Below are 19,859 nucleotides of genomic sequence, written 5' to 3' on the forward strand. Positions count from 1 at the left end.
GCACGATGCAGGCTCTCCCCGCCGCGCCGCGGTGTCTGCTGGCCGGCTTGCTGCTGCTGGCCGGCTGCGCCTGGGTGGGGGCGCCGGAGCCGCCACCAGACAGCGCGGCCGTCTCCTCGCCGTGGGCGCCCGAGGCGGCCGCCGTCGTGGTGGCCAACCGCGGGCTGCGGGTGCCCCTGGGCCGCTCCGCCTGGCTGGACCCTGCGCGGGACCTGGTGCTGCAGGTGCAGCCGGGGGACCGGTGCCACCTCACCGTGCTGGACGAGGAGCCGTCGTGGCAGCGCCCGGGCCGCCTGAGCCCCCGGCGCTTCCCCTGCGACTTCGGGGCCCGCGAGGTGCAGTACTCCCACCTGGGCGGCCGCAGCCCCGCGCGGGACCGCGTCCGGCTGCAGCTGCGCTACGACTCGCCGAGCCGCTCCCTGGTGCTGCCCCTGGTGCTGGAGGTGGAGGTGCTCTTCACCCAGCTGGAGATCGTCACCCGCAACCTGCCCCTCACCGTGGAGCGCCTGCGGGGCACCAGCAACCCGCTGGACGCCCGCAGCCTGGAGTTCGCCTTCGAGCCGGGCCGGCAGCGCTGCCGGGTGGGCCTGCTGCCGCCGCTCGCCGGGCTGCCCCGCTACGGAGAGATCCTCAACTCCCCGCCGGCGGCCGCGGGCGAGGAGGAGGCGGCAGGGGGCGGCCCGGTGCCCGCCTCGATGTGGGACTGCGAGGAGTTCTTGCGCCTGGGGCTGCGCTACCGGCACACGGCGGCCAGTGGCTCCCCCAACCGCGACCTGGTGCCGCTGGTGGCGGAGCTGCGGGAGGCGGCGGGCAGCGGGGCGCTGCTGAAGCGTGAGTACTTCCAGGTGCTGGTGCGGATCCGGGCTGGGACTGAGAATGTGGCCCCCAAACCCAGCTTCTTGGCCATGCTTATGATGGAGGTGGACCAGTTCGTCCTCACCGCCGTCACGCCTGACATGCTGGCAGCTGAGGATGCTGAGTCGCCACCAGACCTGCTGCTCTTCAACATCACCTCTCCCTTTGGCCCCGGCCAGGGCCACATGGTCAGCACAGACGACCGGAGCTTGCCTGTCTCTTCCTTTAGCCAGCGGGATGTGAGGGAGCTGCGCATCGCCTACCAGCCGCCCGTGGAGGACTCGGATCAGGAGCGGCTTTTCGAGCTTGAGCTGGAGGTGTTGGACCCAGAGGGTGCTGCCTCAGAGCCCTTTGCCTTTGTGATTGTGGTGAAGCCCATGAACACCCTGGCACCTGTGGTGACCCGCAACACTGGCCTCGTGCTTTATGAGGGGCAGTCACGGCCTCTCTCGGGCCCTGGTCCCAGCCCCAACCTGGTGATCAGTGATGAGGATGACCTTGAGCAGGTGCGGGTGAGCGTGGTGGCAGGGCTGAGGCATGGCCACCTCACTCTCCTGGAGGATGCCCCAGCAGCTGCTGCCCCTCGTAAACACTTCACCGTGGCTGAGCTGGCAGCAGGCCGGGTCATTTACCAGCATGACGGCAGTGAGTCTCCACTCAGTGACAACCTGGTGCTGCGGCTAGAAGATGGTGGCTCTCGCCACCGCGTTGAGTTCCTTTTCCCCATTACCCTGGTGCCCACTGATGACCAGCCGCCCCTACTCAATGCTAACATGGGGCTGGCCATGGCTGAGGGTGAAACAGTGCCCATCACCACCCGAGCTCTTAGCGCCACTGACATTGACTCGCAGGATGCCATCCTGCTTTTCACAGTGGAGTCTGGCCCCACTGCTGGGCAGCTCCTCCTCCGTCAAGCACAGCCACCTCCTGGCTGGGAAGAGGAGGAAGATGATGAGGGTTTTTCTTGGAGGAGGGTGCCGAGTTTAGCAGGGAGCTCCCTAATCTATGAAAAGCCAGTGAGAGAGTGGCTGCAGCAGGACATTGTGGAAGGGCGTCTCTATTACCACCACTTTGGGCCTCACAGCCCTGGCCCTGGGGTTGTGTTGGATCAGTTTGTCTTTAGAGTCCAGGATGACAATGACCCACCCAACCGCTCCAGACCACAGGCTTTTGTGATCCGGGTACATCCTGTAGACAGATTAGCCCCAGAGCTGCATAGTAGCAGCAGCCTGCACTTAATAGTTGCAGAGCAGCAGGTGACCCCACTGCGGAGGAAACACTTGTGTTACACAGATCAGGATTCAGGGGACCGTGAACTCCGCTACACAATAACCCAGCCCCCCACTGACACTAACCACCCTCCAGATGTATATGGAGCCCGCCTTGGATCCCTCGTGCTGACTGAGGATCACTCTGTGGAAGTTACCCACTTCACCCAGGCCCAGATCAATCATCACAAGATCTCGTTCCGACCCCCACAGGAAGAACTGGGGGTGGCTCCTCATTTGATTCAGTTTCAGTATCAAGTACAAGATGCAGCTGGCAATGCAGCTGAAGGGACTTTCACCATCTACCTGCAGCCTGTGGATAACCAGCCTCCTGAAATCACTAATACTGGCTTCACTTTGCCTGAGGGAGGCAGCCATGTTCTTAGTCCAACTGAGCTGGATGCCAGTGACACGGACACTGAACTTGCCCATCTCAGATTTATCCTGACCCAGGCTCCTCAGTATGGCCAGTTGCAGCTTTCTGGGTACAGTTTGATTCCAGGAGGTGTCTTTGGCCTGGAGGATATCAGAGAAGGGAGGGTGGTGTATGTGCACAGTGGAGCTGAGACCAACAGTGATGCCTGCAGGCTTGATGTGAGTGATGGGATTCATTTTGTGCCCATCACATTGAAAGTGAACGTGCACCCAGTTGATGATGAGGTTCCTACGTTACGGTTGCCGCCAGGCACTCTTGGTTCCTACCTGGATGTGCTGGAGAATGGTGCTGCTGAAGTCACTGCTAATGTCATTCAGGGCACGGATGAGGATACAGATGACTTAATGTTGACCTTCATTATAGAGGATCCTCCTCAGCATGGGAACATCCTGGTTCAAGGGGTGCCTGCAGAGAGATTTTCCCAGAAGGATCTGCTGGATGGTGCTGTGGTATATGCTCACACTGGTGGTGAAATAGGCCTTCTGCCCAAAGAAGATACCTTCAACCTTACCTTGTCTGACCTGTCTGAGGAGTGGAGCGTCAGGGGCAATGTTGTTCAAGGAGTTTCGGTCTTGGTGACCATTCTTCCTGTTGACAGTCAAGCCCCAGAGATTTTTGTGGGGGAGCAGTTCATGGTAACGGAAGGCGACAAACAGGTCATTACTCCTGCTCACCTCAGAGCTGAAGATGTGGATACTCCTAGTGATGATATACTCTGCACCATTCTTGCGCAGCCCACATCTGGGTATGTAGAGAACATCTCTCCAGCCCCAGGATCTGAAAAATCCAGAGCAGGTATAGCTATAAGTGCTTTTACCTTGAAAGACCTCCGTCAAGGGCATATTTTTTATGTTCAAAGCATACATAAGGGTGTAGAGCCTGTTGAAGACAGATTTGCTTTCCGATGTTCTGATGGCATTAACTTTTCCCAAAGGCACTTTTTCCCCATTGTCATTATGCCAATCAATGATGAAGAGCCTGAAATCTTTACACGAGAGTTTGTTGTCATGGAAGGCATGAGCCTAGTTGTTGATACCCCTATCCTCAACGCAGCTGATGCAGACATCCCTGCTGATGAGTTAATGTTCACAATCACCCGGCTTCCCAGGCATGGCCATGTTGTGAACCAGCTGGTCAATGGAACTGTCCTAGTGGAGAGCTTCACTTTGGATCAGATAACAGAGAACTCCAACATACTCTACGAACATGATGACTCTGAGACAAAGGAGGACAGTTTTGAGGTGAAACTCACAGATGGTAAACATACCATTAGGAAAACGGTATTCATCATGGTTATTCCTGTAGATGACGAGACACCCAGGATGGCTATCAATGATGGTTTGGAGATTGAAATAGGGGAAACTAGAACTATTAATAACAGAATATTGAAGGCTACTGACCTCGATTCTGAAGACAAAACCTTGACATACATTATAAGATATGGGCCAGGACAAGGCGTCTTGCAGAGAATAAAGCCTTCAGCTGGAGTCGAGAATATCACCCTGGGGATGAACTTCACCCAGGATGAAGTGGATAGAAACTTAATTCAATATATCCATTTTGGCCAAGAAGGAGTTCGTGATCTTATTAAGTTTGATGTGACAGATGGAATAAATCCTCTCATTGACCGCTACTTCTATGTGACAATAGGTAGCACTGACATTGTTTTCCCAGATGTGATCAGCAAAGGAGTTTCTTTGAAGGAAGGAGGGAAGGTAACCCTTACTACTGATTTGCTTAGCACCAGTGACCTGAATAGTCCAGATGAGAACTTAGTTTTCACTATTACCAGAGCACCTGTTCGTGGTCATCTTGAATGCACAGATCAGCCTGGGGTACCCATCTCCACTTTTACTCAACTCCTGTTAGCAGGCAATAAAGTCTATTACATTCACACTTCAGAAGATGAGGTGAAGATGGACAGCTTTGAGTTTGAGGTGACTGATGGCTATAATCCTGTATTTCGTACTTTCAGAATTTCTATCAGTGATGTGGACAATAAGAAACCTGTCATCACAATCCATAACCTCGTGGTGAGTGAAAATGAATACAAACTGATAACCCCATTTGAACTGACTGCAGAAGACAGAGATACACCTGATGCATTGCTAAAATTTATCATCACTCAAATACCAGTTCATGGTCAGATCATGTTTAATAGCTCCAAACCAGTCACCACCTTCACTAAACAAGATCTAAATGAAAATCTAATCAGCTACAAACATGATGGCACAGAATCAGTTGAGGATAGCTTCTCTTTCACTGTTACGGATGGCACTCATAGTGATTTCTATGTCTTCCCCAACACTGTGTTTGAAACAAGGAAACCTCAGACTATGAAGATTCGAATAATGGCTGTGGACAACAGTGTACCTCAAATTGTAATAAATAAGGGTGCTCAGACTCTCCGTATTCTGCCCACAGGTCACATTGGGTTTCTGATTACCAACAAGGTGCTCAAAGTGGAAGACAGGGACAGTTTACAGGTTACTCTTAAGATCAGAATCACAGAGAGTCCGCGCCATGGCTTCCTGATCCACCTGGGGAAAGGCAACCATAGCATCAGCCAGTTCAGCCAAGGTATTACAATGCTCTGTGCTTTCTTTAGATCATTGGAAACATTCTTTTTCATGCCAATCTCTATAATAATCGGTGGGCAAAACTTTCCAACAGTGAGCTTATTTATAATGGCTTTATTGTTTTTCAGTTCTGTTTATTATTTATTGCATCTGTGACAGCTTTAAACAGCAAAGGGGGTCTACTGGATAAACACTGAATAAAGGAGCATCTTCGCTTTAGAGAGCTTACAGTCCAAATAACTGATTTGGACTTTCTACCAGTGATAGAAATTTGGATAACAGAATTGGGCTGCACGTGGTTCCAGATCCTTAGAGGCTGAATGCCTTCTTTAAACAGTTTTATTTAGAAAATGCAATGGGAGTGACCAAGCTATTATTAACTAATTGTCATACCATGGCTAGAGTATCAGTTGCTATGCAATCTGAGCGCGTTTAACTGTAAAAGCAAAATCATTTCCCAAACATGGGGAAATAATATACTATGAGTGCATTTGTTGCCGTAATTACACAAATCTTAACCACAGAGTGTTTGTGGTAAAATAAAAGGTAATGTAAATGTTTTAAAATTATGTCAGTGGTAGTTACTTTTTACATGGAACTAAAATACTAGGTGGTATAAATAGGATGAAAACCACATGTGCCATATGTTCTGAAATAAAGCCTCAACACAAGGCTATGAAGTAACTTTAATTGAAAGGGGAGCATTAGCTGTTCTCCAGAGAATTTTCCATTTTACTTTTCAATGAGTTAATAGCTGGTTAATTAACAATGAAATGAGTTTTCTTGGAGCCTCCTGCAGCTGTGGAGCGAGCAGACAGCACAACAGCATGGACACTCAAAGTTAAAGGGGCCCAGATGGGCTGGGCTGTGTAGGTGGTAAGGCTAGAGATTGTAGTTGGCTGTATTTCATTTCACAGAGCGCGTGCCAGTATGTGTCCCGTGTTACAGTCTTGGCTGTAGTGATGCTCTTGTCAGATATACGAAATCTTGCAAACAGGCCTGATGTACTTCTGAATGGCTGGGATGCCCTAAGTTCTGCAGTATTAGTGCAAAAAAGAGGATGAGGAGGGACCAAACCATGTCTAAGCTTTGGGAGCTGCCACAACTCCTTAAATGTAAGGCCTCAGTAGTGAACTGTGAGTAGTATTAAGAGTATCGCTGTCAGGGTGAGTGAGAAACAGAAGAGAATGGGAGTGAGCAAATAAACAGATTATCACTTTTTTAATGGTTTGGGTTTGGGGTTTTTTTGTTTTTGTTTTTGTTTTTACATTGGGGAATGTAGAATTATTGAGTGAGTGTTCCTTGAAAGCAGACCACTGCATATCACAGTGATGTCCCATTTTTTCAAGGAGGGGGGCACTTAGGATAGGTACATATTCCATTCTCTTTTGTGCCATGTGGCCAGGCGTACATTTGTTAGATGACCCAAATGAAGTTGTTAGTTGGCTTTCAATTGGCAGTCTGACCACATGGCATGCTCACTGGGCTTCACGCAGGCTTTCTTAATATCCTGGGGCTGCCTGAGCTGGGTGAGAAGCATGCAACCCTTAGGAAAAATTGGTTTTAAAGCTAGTGAGGATACCCAGAAAATGATATAACTTCACAGGTTCCCTGACAGTACTGGCACAAGCACTCTCATTTGTGTTGAGTTGAAGAGTGTTTTTAAGGAATACACATTTCTTCAATAATTTTGTCCTTTGGCCTCTATGAGCAAATACCTCCTGAGCATCTATGTTATTTCTGTGGTGTCTCTCTTCTCAACTTCCTGGATGCTTTTTATAATGGTTTGTATTTTATGAAGCAAACACATAAAAATGTCTTATGAATGCAGGGCCAAGCACTTTGAGGGAGAAGAGGTGTCTGGAAAGGCTGCTTGAAAGGCAGAAAGCAGCAAGCTTACACAAGGATAATACATCTGCTGAGGACAGGGAAAGAGAACTTGCTGGAAGTCATAGAATAACCTGGGAGTGAAAGTCGTGGATGAAAGGGCACTGTCTTTTCCTTTCCTTTTTCCTCAGATGCCCTCTTGTCTGTAGCCGCTTTGGATATGGGAGAGGTTGTGAATGGCAGGGAGACAAAAATTCTTGTCTGAATCTAGAAGGCCACAGTTTTGAGAAGTAATGTGAGACACAGAGGTCTTACGCATACTCAAAACTCTGTGTGTAGTTCACTGTTGTCCCTCACCTTCTGGCCTACTACCATTAATGTGCAAAATGCTGTCAAATCCAGAGTAGTGAATTTATGCATATTTCATGTTTATGCTGTACTGAGATGAATAATTATATAATGTTCAGGGCAGGAGTAAACAAGACCCTCTTTTGTCCTATTTTTAATGATCCTAATATAAGTGTAGGGTTTGCAACTGGCCATGAGTAATAGTTTTGACTTTGGGATGCTCCTGTATTGACTATTGGACCTGCTGTTATACACTTTCCTTTTATGTATTGATCTCCCCCCTTTTTAGGGGTCCTATCCTGCCATGTGGGGCAACCTCTTACAAAATGCTGAATAGTGCCAGTTTCATTAACAGGCATGGGTCCTGATGAGGCTTGTAAAACATAGTTACAGTCTTTCAATTTATGTTGGAAGGGACCTCTGGAGGTCATTTGGTCCAATCCCTACTCAAAACTGGGCCAACTTTGAAGTCAGATGAGGCTGTTCAGGGTCACATGCAGATGAGTTTTGAAAGGTGCTCAATAGTTGGTGAAGTCTGTACTAATACTCTACCACCTCACACTCCATTCCTTGGATTTGGGTCTGTGACTGTAAGAACAGGCAGCCTGACTGCTTTGAGTGAGGTAACATTGATGAAGCAAGAGTCATTGTGTGCAAGCAGCTTTGAGCAGTTTGGTTTTTCAGGGTGCCTGTAACTGAAAGAGAGGGCAGAGTGATTGTTTAGCAAACAGCTTTCTGCCTTATGCTTGAGATTGCTTTTCAATAGCTGCCCACAAGACTTTATTAAGTGCTAGAAAGGAAATAAGCCTAGCTTGCAAGATGAGCTAAAAGCCTCCAGTCAAAATGCAGTTGTGCAGAATATAGCACGTCCAGGAGATTTGTTGTCTATTTGGTTCAGGAACAATCAGTGTGGGGCTTTCTATTTAGTATACATCAAATACTTCTGCCACAAGTACAGTAGGTAATCTTTTGCTCATGAGGCTCATAGAGTTAATTGGGATTGCTCAAAGAGGGTAGTAGAGTGTGGAAGAATTAACTTCTTGTTAAAAGGTCCCCAAATTCTGCAAATAGTTGGTGCTTTTTATACTTTCCTGTTTAATTGTTAAAATAATCTGAATGAGAGAGGTGAGCAAGTGACAATAACAAAGTAAAATATTCTTAAAATACATTAAGCGGTTCATAAGTTTATTCAGGTACTGTCTGTTACTTCATGTCACACCTGAAAGCAGCACTTTTAGTTCATTTTTGTTTCTTTGTGCTTTATATTTACAATTTGGTGATAGTGAAGAGAAAGCTTAAAGAATAACACTTGCCACATCGTAATTTCTAGTCTAGTGCTGTCCTAGGACAAAAATACATACAAAGAATATTGAGTCTGCATAATTGTACTGCACTCGTCTCTGCAAGTCAGGGCTGGAATTTGTTCATAGTAGATATTCATTAAAATTAGATAATTTGTTTAAAAGTGGGGAAAGTCTATTAAGGAACTGACAAGTCTTTCACATTTAAAGAAGTTTAGTGGTATATAACAATTAGGTAGCTCATGTTTGGATAATGTTTTGAATGTACAAAGTGTGACGGACTGCTGAGTGCAGTTTTGGGAGTCCCCGGTCCCACATGGGTAAATTTGTGAGTAAGGGCCAGGTCACATCCCACAGCTCTGCAGGTGTGCTGAGGAGCCAGGATGAAGGGGAAGGAATAGTGGAGAGTAAGGATCTGCCTTGGCAATAACATAGCTTGGTTGATGTCTCAGCACTTCATGTAGCCTCCTGAGGCCAAAGATATCTACATGGCTACTCCAGCCAAATACGCAGCACTTTGCAAGCAATGCTTTTATTCAGCATTCACCCCGATAATGCTTTTTATCTTCTTTTTCAGGCAAGGGTTTTCAGAGAGACGAATGAAGTTGCGAAGTGCATTTGTTTCTTAAAGAATATATATAAATACATGTAACCTTTAATAACGACATCAGTTTTGCAGAATTTTAAATGGGAAATCAGTGCCCTGATCTAGTGGAGATAATTATATTTTTTTAAAATAGAAAATTGTTGGATGGATTTCAAAATTATGTTGGAGAATTCCAATATCACATTAATATTTAGCAGGCACGGTAGTTATACAGTAATGAATTGTGCTTACAACTAGGCAAGTTTTAATATAACCAGCATAATGAACAGAAGACAGGTCATTCCTTTGCAATTCTTTTGACAAAATTAAGATGTTCGGATGACAAGCGACTTTTTTTTGATGAGGTGGTCCTGGTCCTGCAAAAGCTGGCTCGAGTGCTTATCTTTATATGTGTTGGAACCATGGATTTTGGTAAGGTCATCTCCATGGGCAAAGCTGAGTACTTGTGTAAGTGTTTGCAAGATGAAAGATTTATTTGCTCCACTGGCATGAAGAGGTATTTGTTTGCATCCTCTTTACAGCCCCATGAATTTTTGATCTCTAAGTTTCAAATATTTATGGAAGAGATTCTTCAGTGACATATATTTACTGATAATGCTCTTAACTTGTTTGCCCTAGAAGATGTCTGGCTACTTTTGGAACTGAGGATTTTGAGGAGCTCTAACAAAAGTGCCTTCGGCTTTTTTTTACTAATGCATATGCCCTAACATGGGAGGAGAACTTGGGTGGTACTTGAGCTCCACTTTAATGCTATTAATTTCTAACACTTTTTCTTAAAAAAGTATCAGACATGGATTTTTACCAATAAAAGTCTTTCAGAGAAACTGACAAAGATTACTTTTTATGTATTACATGTTTCTCATCACTGCTCAAGGAAACCAGAAAACACAATATTAATAAATATTTGTTTACCTTTTATATAGTCTCTTTATTGCAATTGATGATTCAAAATTGTGCATTGAATTTTCTCTTATGGAAGTCTTCTCTACTTTAATTGCATGTATTTGTGTTCTTAAAACAGTCAAATCACTGTACTGTAAGTGTTTGAGCACTATTTATTTCAGTTCATATAGATTATATGCCATATCCTTTGAAAACATGCTGTTAGGAAAGATGATCTGGTGGAGAAGGCATTTTTGTGGGGGACTAAAGAGATTGAGATTTCTCTACCGCAGAATGTGTACAGATATCCTGTTCTAGAGGTGGACCACATGCCAGGAGTAATCTAGTTCTGGGGGGGGGGATCGTGTGGGCTAATTTGCCTTGCCTCTTGGATGGAGGGTAGAACTTAACATAGAAAATACCCTGGGTTTTGCTCCCATTTCAGCCACAGATTTTCTGTGACTACTACAGTACTTCTCAGGATGAAGAATGACAGAACCAATATCTTAGCGAAGATACACCTCTGTTTAAGAAAATGCCCCACTAAAAATATGTAGTAGTTCTGACTGTTGAGCCCATGTTTTTACATTTCCTTTCAGTTCTTTTTGTAAATACATCTTAAAAGAAAGAGGGCACTGAGGAGGGGGAAGTAAAGGGAGGGAGAATGAATGGTATATGTAAAACTTAAGTGCTGTTAATACTGAAACTCCTGAGCTCTGCTAGAGAACCTTGACCTCTCTCTGTTGAAGCTGAACTATTTAATACATGTCAAGTTTTTCTATAAAAACAGTTTCTTACCTTCAGCATTTAAAATAAAATCTATTTTTCCTGACTCTTTCCAGCTGATATTGATGGCATGAAGATATGCTATGTTTTACGAGGAGGTGACAATGCCACCAGTGACATTTTTCATTTCATGGTTGAAGATGGTGGTGAGTACTCATAAGATCTGTGCTTTTGTTGTTTTGAAAGAGTTTAAGAACATTGAATTTAACTGAGGGAAGTCCATGTTACCTCCTGGATTATGATTTTTGTTATGACTTTCCCATATTGTGGACTATTCCTGGTGATTTTGAGAAGTGTCGATAGAATGGTAATTGCAATTAATGAAAAAACACTCAACCTACTCTAGCAAGAAAGTGAAATTCTCTAAGTCTACTAAGATACCTGGGCTTTCTGTAGTTTTACCTTTGTATTCCCTATCCAGGCTCTTTACACATAAATTCTCATAAGCCTTTTATCTTGAGAAACTTCTCAAATTTTGATTTGCAGTTATGGTTGCCTACCTCTTTAAAGGTTCCAGCTATAAAACTATTCATATGGACTCATTGTCTCTGATGTACATGTTGCCTGGAGTTCAAGGTCTGATTCTACCTGCTTAACATAACAGAATCCTCAATGGCTTGTCAAAGGTCTTTGTCAGGTGACTGATGTGAATTCTCCTGACTAATATTGTTTTGTAGGATTGTGGAGAATGCAAAAAGAAAAAATAAAAACAAATTGAGTATACTGGCATATACTCGCTTGAGGAAAAAAATGTAGTTGTTTGTTTGTTTGTTTTTAAAGAACAACAAAAGAACAGTTTAAGGGGTAAACAAAACACATTAACAGGCCTTTTTTTTTTCATCCAAACTCTGTACTTAATGCGAATATTCCTAAATGTAGATATTCCTGTGTGTTGTAACAAGTGGCTAGATTATGTTACTTTAATACCTTTTTTAATATGTGATATATAGCTCTATGAGTAATTGGCAATTAATTTTATAAGTTAATTTAATAATATACTTCTTAGAAAAAATGCTTCAAGTTAGCTTATTTTCAGCTTGTGTACTCAGCTTGTGTTACTGCTTCACAAGAAGCACAGCCAATTAGCAGTATTAAGATCAGTGAGCCGGTATTTGTCCTGTCTGTAACAGATTGAACAGTTTTGTCACCATCTATCATTTCTGGAGCGGCATATTAAAGCACATGCTCCTGTTCATTGTGTTGGACAAGCACAGAAGAGACAGTAGCTCTAGAGACTTCTGAAAATGTCTTTGCAAATCTTTGCTACATCAGAGAACAAGTATTAGATAAGAGTTTGTAACACTTGACTTATTTTCCTTAAATGTTTTCTTTTAACTGAGATGTAGGTTAGAGAAATTTAAAGCTAAGTAAAGATAATGGAGCACGGGGTGCTATATTTTCTTAGTAATACCATCATTTTCTTATGACAGGTGTCACCACATGGTGACCTTGTTCATGATTTTCAAGTTGTTCTTCTAGTAGGTGAACAAAAACTCAGTCTTGAGATGTTTCAAGGTTTCATGTGATGGGAGTAATTAAAGCTGAAGAAAGTTTGCTCTGAGCAAACTGATTAACATTAAAACTGAGTTTCTCCTTGAGAACCTAACGTTTGTAAGACTTCTCTCCATGCTATTTGAACACTTTCAAGTGGCAAATGTGTAGTTAAAGCAAATTGCACTTAATATATTCCAATGCTATACCAAGAATTTTTCTTTCATTGGAGAGCTTACCTGCCACATCTGCTTCTACTTGGCAGAGTTGTAACAGCCAGAGTCTGTTACCTCAGGCAATTGCCTGGAGGCCAAGTACAAGGAGTCATCAAACTGGTCTGGTGTGAATTTTGTTGTGGATCTGAATTTTGTTTATCCTGTACATGTGGCTAGCATTTATGCCAAGCAAGTTAGGGCAACAGCAGGCTAGGGGTGTAAGTGAGGGAAAAAGAGCAAAAGTCAGTGCTGTGCTATCTCTTGGCCCTTTGCCTGCTCAGTTTCTGACAGTGGGAGTAAGGTGAGTGCCATGCTGCATACCAGATCGTGACCTAGGATCTGAAAGCATGGAATATGGTACTGGAACAAACTTTTTTACTTACTGGCTAAGGGAGAAAACTGCAGTCTAGACAACTGGAGAATGGCTCAGGGATTATGGCTGTCTTATGATAACTTTCTGATTATAACTACAGAGAACAGAAATGGGCTCAATATGAAGAGAAAGGAAGGCCATTTAAAAATAAAAGCAAAGAAAGCCTTAGGACTGTAATTCACAAGCAAGAGCACAGGTCCGCTGTATTCAAACCAAAATGAGAGGTTTCACCAGAAAGAACTGGTTGAGGTTTTAAGCTCTGAAAGAGTCTCATTGTCAGCATCAGTTACCTACCTACATATGGCTGTAATGCTTTTCTGGCTTTAAATGGCATGTTTCATAAGAGTAATTAAAAAGTGAAATAAATGGAACACAAGTCAGCTGTTTATCAGCACTGATATTTTTTAAAGGTAGAAAAGGTTTTTATTCTTCATGTTTAGGTATTTAGTCTCAGGATGATCTGCTCTAAAGTGGGTGAGCCCTTGCATTTCTGTCATACTTGGAACAAGAAGACACTGTAGTATACTGGGTGCTGCCGAGTTAGCTGTGTGATGCTTTGACAGAAACTACCGTATTTCATATTAGCAATTTGCTTTATGTTTTGTTTTGAATTTTGATCTTAATATGATCATGTGGAGACCTGTTGATAGTGAAAAAGTTATGAGACCATTTTAGCAAAACCTTGAAGAAAGTGTGGAATTTTGTTTTTCACAAAGTTTGTAAAATAGTCTCAGTTTAATCTCTTTCCTCAGAAGCGGCCTCCACATTCTATTAAGAAGGTGGAGAAAAAACTCATCTTAGCAAGTGCAAGCATGTGACAGTGGTGAATCCTGATGATTAGTAAAGGAACCAATACTATCAGAAGGCAGGGAAAATGGTTGGATTTTTTTTCCTGTGGGGAGCTAAAAAAAAAAAAAAGGAAATCCAGACTGATAGTTGAACTCCTGGATGTATTTGTGGTTTGTAAATTTGCACACTGTTGAGAGACTCACTAGGCTGAAGAAAAAGATGCAGCTGAAAATGCTTGAGCCTTTTAATTAGTGAAAAACAGACTCACAGAGTAAATTAAATCTGATAAGCTTAATGAGAAGCTGCAGTGTCTGCAGGAACTTCATACTACTGAAAGCTCGACGAAACTGGATATGTATGGCACTGCCAAATACATGCATAGAGTTGGTGCTTCAGCTATGCAAAATGCCACTAATCCGTATGGAATGAAAGTTGACAGAAATTAGCTCCAGTGTGTTGAGCTCTTGTGCCTGTTTCAGAAAACTGCATGCTACAATTTCATGCTACATCCCTTGTGAGTTGTCTGAGGCATTTTTACTCCTTACATGAGAAACTAGCACTGAAAATGCACAGTTAAAGCTGAAATCCATCATTTACCTTCACTTTATGCTCTGCTTGTCTGAGTTTTTTCAGTATCACTGCAGAAGTCATAATAATTGAATAAGAATATGAATCTAAATGCCTACCTATCCAATCTGTAGAAGGTATTTTCTCATGAAATGTGCTGTATCAAATAATATGAAACTGGTTAAACTGGTTTAAGGCTGATTTTTGGCCAGATTCTACTGATTGTGTAGAGTAAAACAAACATACCCCAAAGCTGGCACTGAGCTCAAACCCCAACACAAACCCCATACCTCCAGAGGCAGTATCAAATACAAATACATTCCCTTACCCAGCAATGGGTATTGGGACTGGGGTAGCAGTACTACAGCAGTGTGCTGAATGCCAGTTAAAGAGCAGAGCTTCTCTGTAAAGGACTATTGTTGTCTTCATTTTTGCTTCACATAAGAAAAATTCTTTATTCTATTCAGGTGTGTGGATAACTGAAATGATCAAGTTCAGATGGTGTAAAGTCAGTGAAGGAATGTTCATCTGTTCTAAATAGCGATCTGCCCCAAAATATTTTTAAAATATGACTTTGTTGTTGACCTGCTTGTTGCTTGGCTAGTGCTTTCATCACAGTAGTCTGCCTTGCTTGTTCTTCCTCCTCCCCTCTCTGTCTTCTGAAGCTTGGGAAACTGTCAACCAGGATTGCAGCACCCATGGAAGAAATTTGTGTTATGTGCCTCAGTATTTTTTGTTGCAAGAGGCTGGTGCCATATTAACAGTGTTTTGCACTACAGTCAGTTCCGTTAAATTTTCCTGTTTTGAGGAAAAAAATGAGATAACCCTGATTTGGGCCTTTTGGGCCTGGAGCATTCTTAAAAAAACCCAAAAAGATCATGCAAGGGGGAAACCCATTTCCTGTTCGGCCTTAATTTGAACCATAATCTGTCCCTCCCTTCCTAACTCCCTTCTCTGCTCACCGCTTCAGTGGAGTCTTCCAAACCGCTTCTTTAGGACTGCTAAGTGGTGTCTTGCAGTACAGTGCCTCAAGGGTAGAATGGTTTCAAAAGGGGAAGTTATGACAGATTCTCATGGCTGTTTTAGGAATGTGAGGATCACTAGGGAAGGAAAGAAACAAGAATTTTTTTATTTCAGGCTCTTTGGACAGCTTTTCCGACTTAAAGCCAAAGCATTGCAAAGCCAAGGCTCACTGAAACTGGTGATTTACATCATTAGCTAAATCTCATTTAAACTTTTCATTACAGATCCCTAAATGCCTTAACACAGCACTGCATTTTCCTGTACTAACATTTGGTTAAATCCCCACCGAGGCAAGAATCTTTCAAAAACAATTCCCTGAAGGTAGCCTTTAAACCTAATTTCTGAGAAAGCTTCTTAGATTTTTCCCAAATATGTTTATGCAAAAAATTATGTTAATTACAGGAGGACTACTCTACTGCTTTAGAGAAAAATTCCATTAAGTCTGTGAAATACAATTATTTCATCTGTCATCCTTCACTTTACTAAATAAAAAATATATTTTTAGGAATGTCACTGTTCTGGTATGGTTTATTCATTTGTGAGAGACTAATATTACACTCCTGAGTATAATTATTAAACTAAAACAGTTGTCAGTGCTGTTTTTCAAAGCCATAACACTGATGTGTTTTCCTGGGTGAGCTATAATAATAGTGTAGGAACAGACATTTTGGACTCAATATCTGACAGTTCTTAAAGAAGCAGACTGGTAAAATGTCATTGGCAATTATTTGCAGCATCCTTGCTTGATATGGCATTTGGGCACTCTAGTCTTGGCAAGAAACATCAACTACATTTATCTTTGGCTTAAATGCGAGGGCATCACAAGTTGCCAGTATGTTTGCCATCATTTGCCAAGTACTATATTAGATTCTGCTCTGTTGCGAGGCTTGTTGCTGCTGTTTTTATATACTCTACGTTGGTGCCCGAACATTTTTCCACGTCACGCTTCTTGCTGTAAGTATTACCAGGGAATTTAAACAGTAGTTTGACACTACAGTTTATAAAAAAACACCAAACCAAATGAAAAAAAAAACCTCAAAATAAACCTTTCTGTAAATAAAAAATTAGTTCACGGGGGCATTGTTGTGAATGTGGCTGCAAGGTCACAGCAAAATTAATATCTGTTAAAGTATACAGGAGTAAGATATGATTATATGGGGCATATAGAAAGTCTAGTACAAGCCTTACTAATCTCAGTGGAAAGATTTTAATTTTCTTCTGTACCAGTCATATTGGTTTCTTTTGTACTGGTGTTTTAGACTGGCTGCTGGAAATGATTGAATTTTCCATTTCTAACTTGAATATCACCTTATCCTCCAAATATATACACAGAAAAGAAGGTCTGTGTCCAGCTGAAACAAAACGTTTTCTGGAGAGGAAAAAAAGTAGTTGTTTGATTTGGCAAGAGAATTTTTGTTTGTTTTTAATTATTTGGGTTCAAATGGTGGTTTTATCCAAAAGCAAGGTTTTCCTGTGCTCCCCATCCTGGATTATTGGTCATTTTTTAACAAAAGCAAAGCAGTGTAATTGAAGGGGTGGATTTAGGTACTGTTCTGGATTAAGAAAGGGGAGGCAATTGTGGTTTTAATTGCCTTTTATACAGAAGTTAGGGCACTTTGTCCAAATGTGGAAGTCTCGGATGCAATTCCTTCCTTCATTTCAGATGCTTTGAACCCATACTCCCCACAATGTGCCCTCACTTATGTTGTGGCCAGTTTTGTATTCATTTTCTGTTTGCTGTCTGTGTATATGAGTTCTTAATTGCTCTTTGGAACATAGTCTGGACTCTGATGTTCCGCTTTCCAACTGAGTACTGTTACCATGGGGCCAACAAATTCTGTCTCGTTTTGTGTGTGTGTTCCTCCTCTCTCTTTTCCCCCCTGTATTTCTCCTTTTCTGCTAATACCTTCTATGTTCCACAGAATAAAATGGCTTGAACAGGCCAGTTAGGAGCAGTGCATTCCAGAATAACCTTTAGGCTGCTGGTTTAGATCAGGTTTTAGGGCAGGGAGATTTTGGTTCTGGTTCTCTCTGAGTCAGGGCCAATACTCTTGTCTTGCATGTAGAATGAGCACCCTGACTCTTGGGTTGGTTGGCTAGAAGGGAAATGTCTCCACACCATCACCTGGTGATAAGTATTTTTCTAGTTTTAAGCTGAGATCACTTGCTGAATAATCACACTTTTAAAGAAGAATGTATTCACAACAAAATTGGCCAGCTTAGCTCTTGGAGCTGAATCCTACTGAGCTGGATAGTGCCATTGATTTCATTTGATCTGGTCAGGTGAGAGGCAAGGAAGATAATGCTCAACATAGCCCTAAAAGTCCTTAGCAGGCTTTTTACTTAAAAATAATCCACAATTTAGCTTTTATATTCTTATGATACAGAATAAGGCCCAGCTAGCAGCAAAAGAAGCATGACAATGAGCATTAAAATTAGGTCAAAATGCAAGAATTAAAGGGATTAAGGAGACACACTAGGCTTAAGTGGAAGAATTGAGAACTCTCAGGAGTAACACTGATTGCCAGTGACATAAGAACCTGCAGAAAGACACTAATTCCTAAAGTGAGCTATAATAAGCCTGTGAAATTATATTGGGTTTTGGTTGCAAATATTTTTGATTCAAACAGACTAAAGAGGTCTAGAGAAGAATGAAATGAGAGAAGGATGCTGGCTGCTGTCAAGGAACCCTGCTCACAGCACCTCAGCTTGTTTGATTTCCCCACCTGTTTTCACTGAGGGATTCTAAATAGCCCTCAGGATGAGTTTAGCATTTATCACTTTACTTGCCAGTCAGCTGTGTAGAGTCCCTAGAGTTCCCATAAAGGTTCATCTGATCAGTAGATTAAATGTATCCAGGAAGTTTCTGGATTTCATTAAAAATTAGATTACTATTTATACAAGAGGAATAAATACATCTGAAACAAACTACAGATATGTGAAAAATAGTATTTCAACAAGAAAAGTTAGTGAGTCTTAACCTATGGAAATACACTAAGAATGAAGTTAAAAATGGAGAAAATATAATGGTGGCATACATTGGCATCAATTTTTTGCAATTTTTGCATCTTAATTTACAACATTCTCACTATTGTAAGATTCTGTTTGCATTGCTAAATCTTGTAATATGAGGATCATTCTTACTTCATCAACCTCTGTGTACTTTCTGGAAAAGTGAAGACATCAGTTTTATTTCATAAACCCAAATTGTGTTTGGATGCTGTTCAAATTTTCCCTGAAATTATATGACCTGTTCTTTATAATTGGCATTGAAGTATGTTAGGGAGAGTTTGACTGTCTAGAGCTTATTGATGGTGACGAATAGGGTTCAGTGTTGATGGGTAAGAATCATGGGAAAGGCCAACAAGGCTGATGTCATGGTGGGAGTCTGTTATAGACCACCCAACCAGGATGAAGAGACAGATGAAATATTCTATAAGCAGCTGGGAGAAGTCTCACAATCACTAGCCCTTGTTCTCATGGGGGACTTCAACTGACCAGGTGTCTGCTGGAAATACAATACAGTGGAGAGGAAACAGTCTAGGAGGTTCCTGCAGTGTGTGGAAGATAACTTCCTGACACAGCTGGTGAGTGAGCCAGCTAGGGATGGCACCTCACTGGACCTGTTGTTTATGAACAGAGAAGGACTTGTGGGTGATGGGATGGTTGGAGGCCATCTTGGGCATAGTGATCACGAAATGATTGAGTTTTCAATTCACGGAGAAGTAAGGGGGGGGGTCAGCAGAACTGCTACCTTGGACTTCGGAGGGCAGACTTTGGCCTGTTTAGGAGCCTGGTTGGCAGAGTCCCTTGGGAGGAGGCAGTCCTGAAGGGCAAAGGAGTCCAGGAAGGCTGGACGTTCTTCAAGAAGACAATCTTAAAGGCGCAGGAACAGGCCGTCCCCATATGCCAAAAGACAAGCTGGAGGAAAGAAGACTGGCCTGGCTGAACAGAGAGCTTTGGCTGGAACTCAGGAAAAAAAGGAGAGTTTATGACCTTTGGAAGAAGGGGCAGGCCACTCAGGAGGACTACAAGGATGTTGTGAGGTTATGCAGGGAGAAAATTAGAAGGACCAAAGCCCAACGAGAACATAATCTGGAGTAAAAGGCAATAAAAATTTTTTCCATAAATACATTATTGTATTTATGGAAATACAACAAAAGGAGGGCTAAGGAGAATCGCCATTGGATGGTGGGGGGAAACGCAGTGACAAAGGATGAGGAAAAAGCTGAGGTACTTAATGTTGCCTTTGCCTCAGTCTTTAGTAGTAAGACCAGTTGTTCTCTGGGTACGCAGGCCCCTGAGCTGGAAGACAAGGACAGGGAGCAGAATGAAGCCCCCATAATCCAAGGGGAAATGGTTAGTGACCTGCTACACCACTTAGACACACACAAGTCTATGGGGCCTGATGGGATCCACCCAAGGGTACTGAGGGACCTGGCAGAAGTGCTCCCCAAGTCACTTTCAATCATTTATCAGCAGTCCTGGCTAACCAGGGAGGTCCCAGTTGGC

The 19,859-nt window shown here is 42.9% G+C and overlaps 1 protein-coding gene across 1 annotated transcript in view; it reads left to right on the forward strand.

Annotated features, from left to right (window-relative positions):
- The first annotated feature begins 5 nt into the window (after positions 1-5).
- FREM2 (FRAS1 related extracellular matrix protein 2) overlaps positions 6-19,859 on the forward strand; it is a 135,783-nt gene continuing 115,929 nt past the window's right edge. The window contains exons 1-2 of the mRNA XM_010572814.1: positions 6-5,139; positions 10,946-11,035. Coding sequence (XP_010571116.1) covers positions 6-5,139; positions 10,946-11,035 — 5,224 coding nt within the window. The remainder of the gene's footprint in view (positions 5,140-10,945; positions 11,036-19,859) is intronic.

Source organism: Haliaeetus leucocephalus, unplaced genomic scaffold (genome assembly GCF_000737465.1).
Source record: "Haliaeetus leucocephalus isolate CR32 unplaced genomic scaffold, Haliaeetus_leucocephalus-4.0 Scaffold351, whole genome shotgun sequence".
In the NCBI taxonomy this organism is placed as follows: Eukaryota; Metazoa; Chordata; class Aves; order Accipitriformes; family Accipitridae; genus Haliaeetus; species Haliaeetus leucocephalus.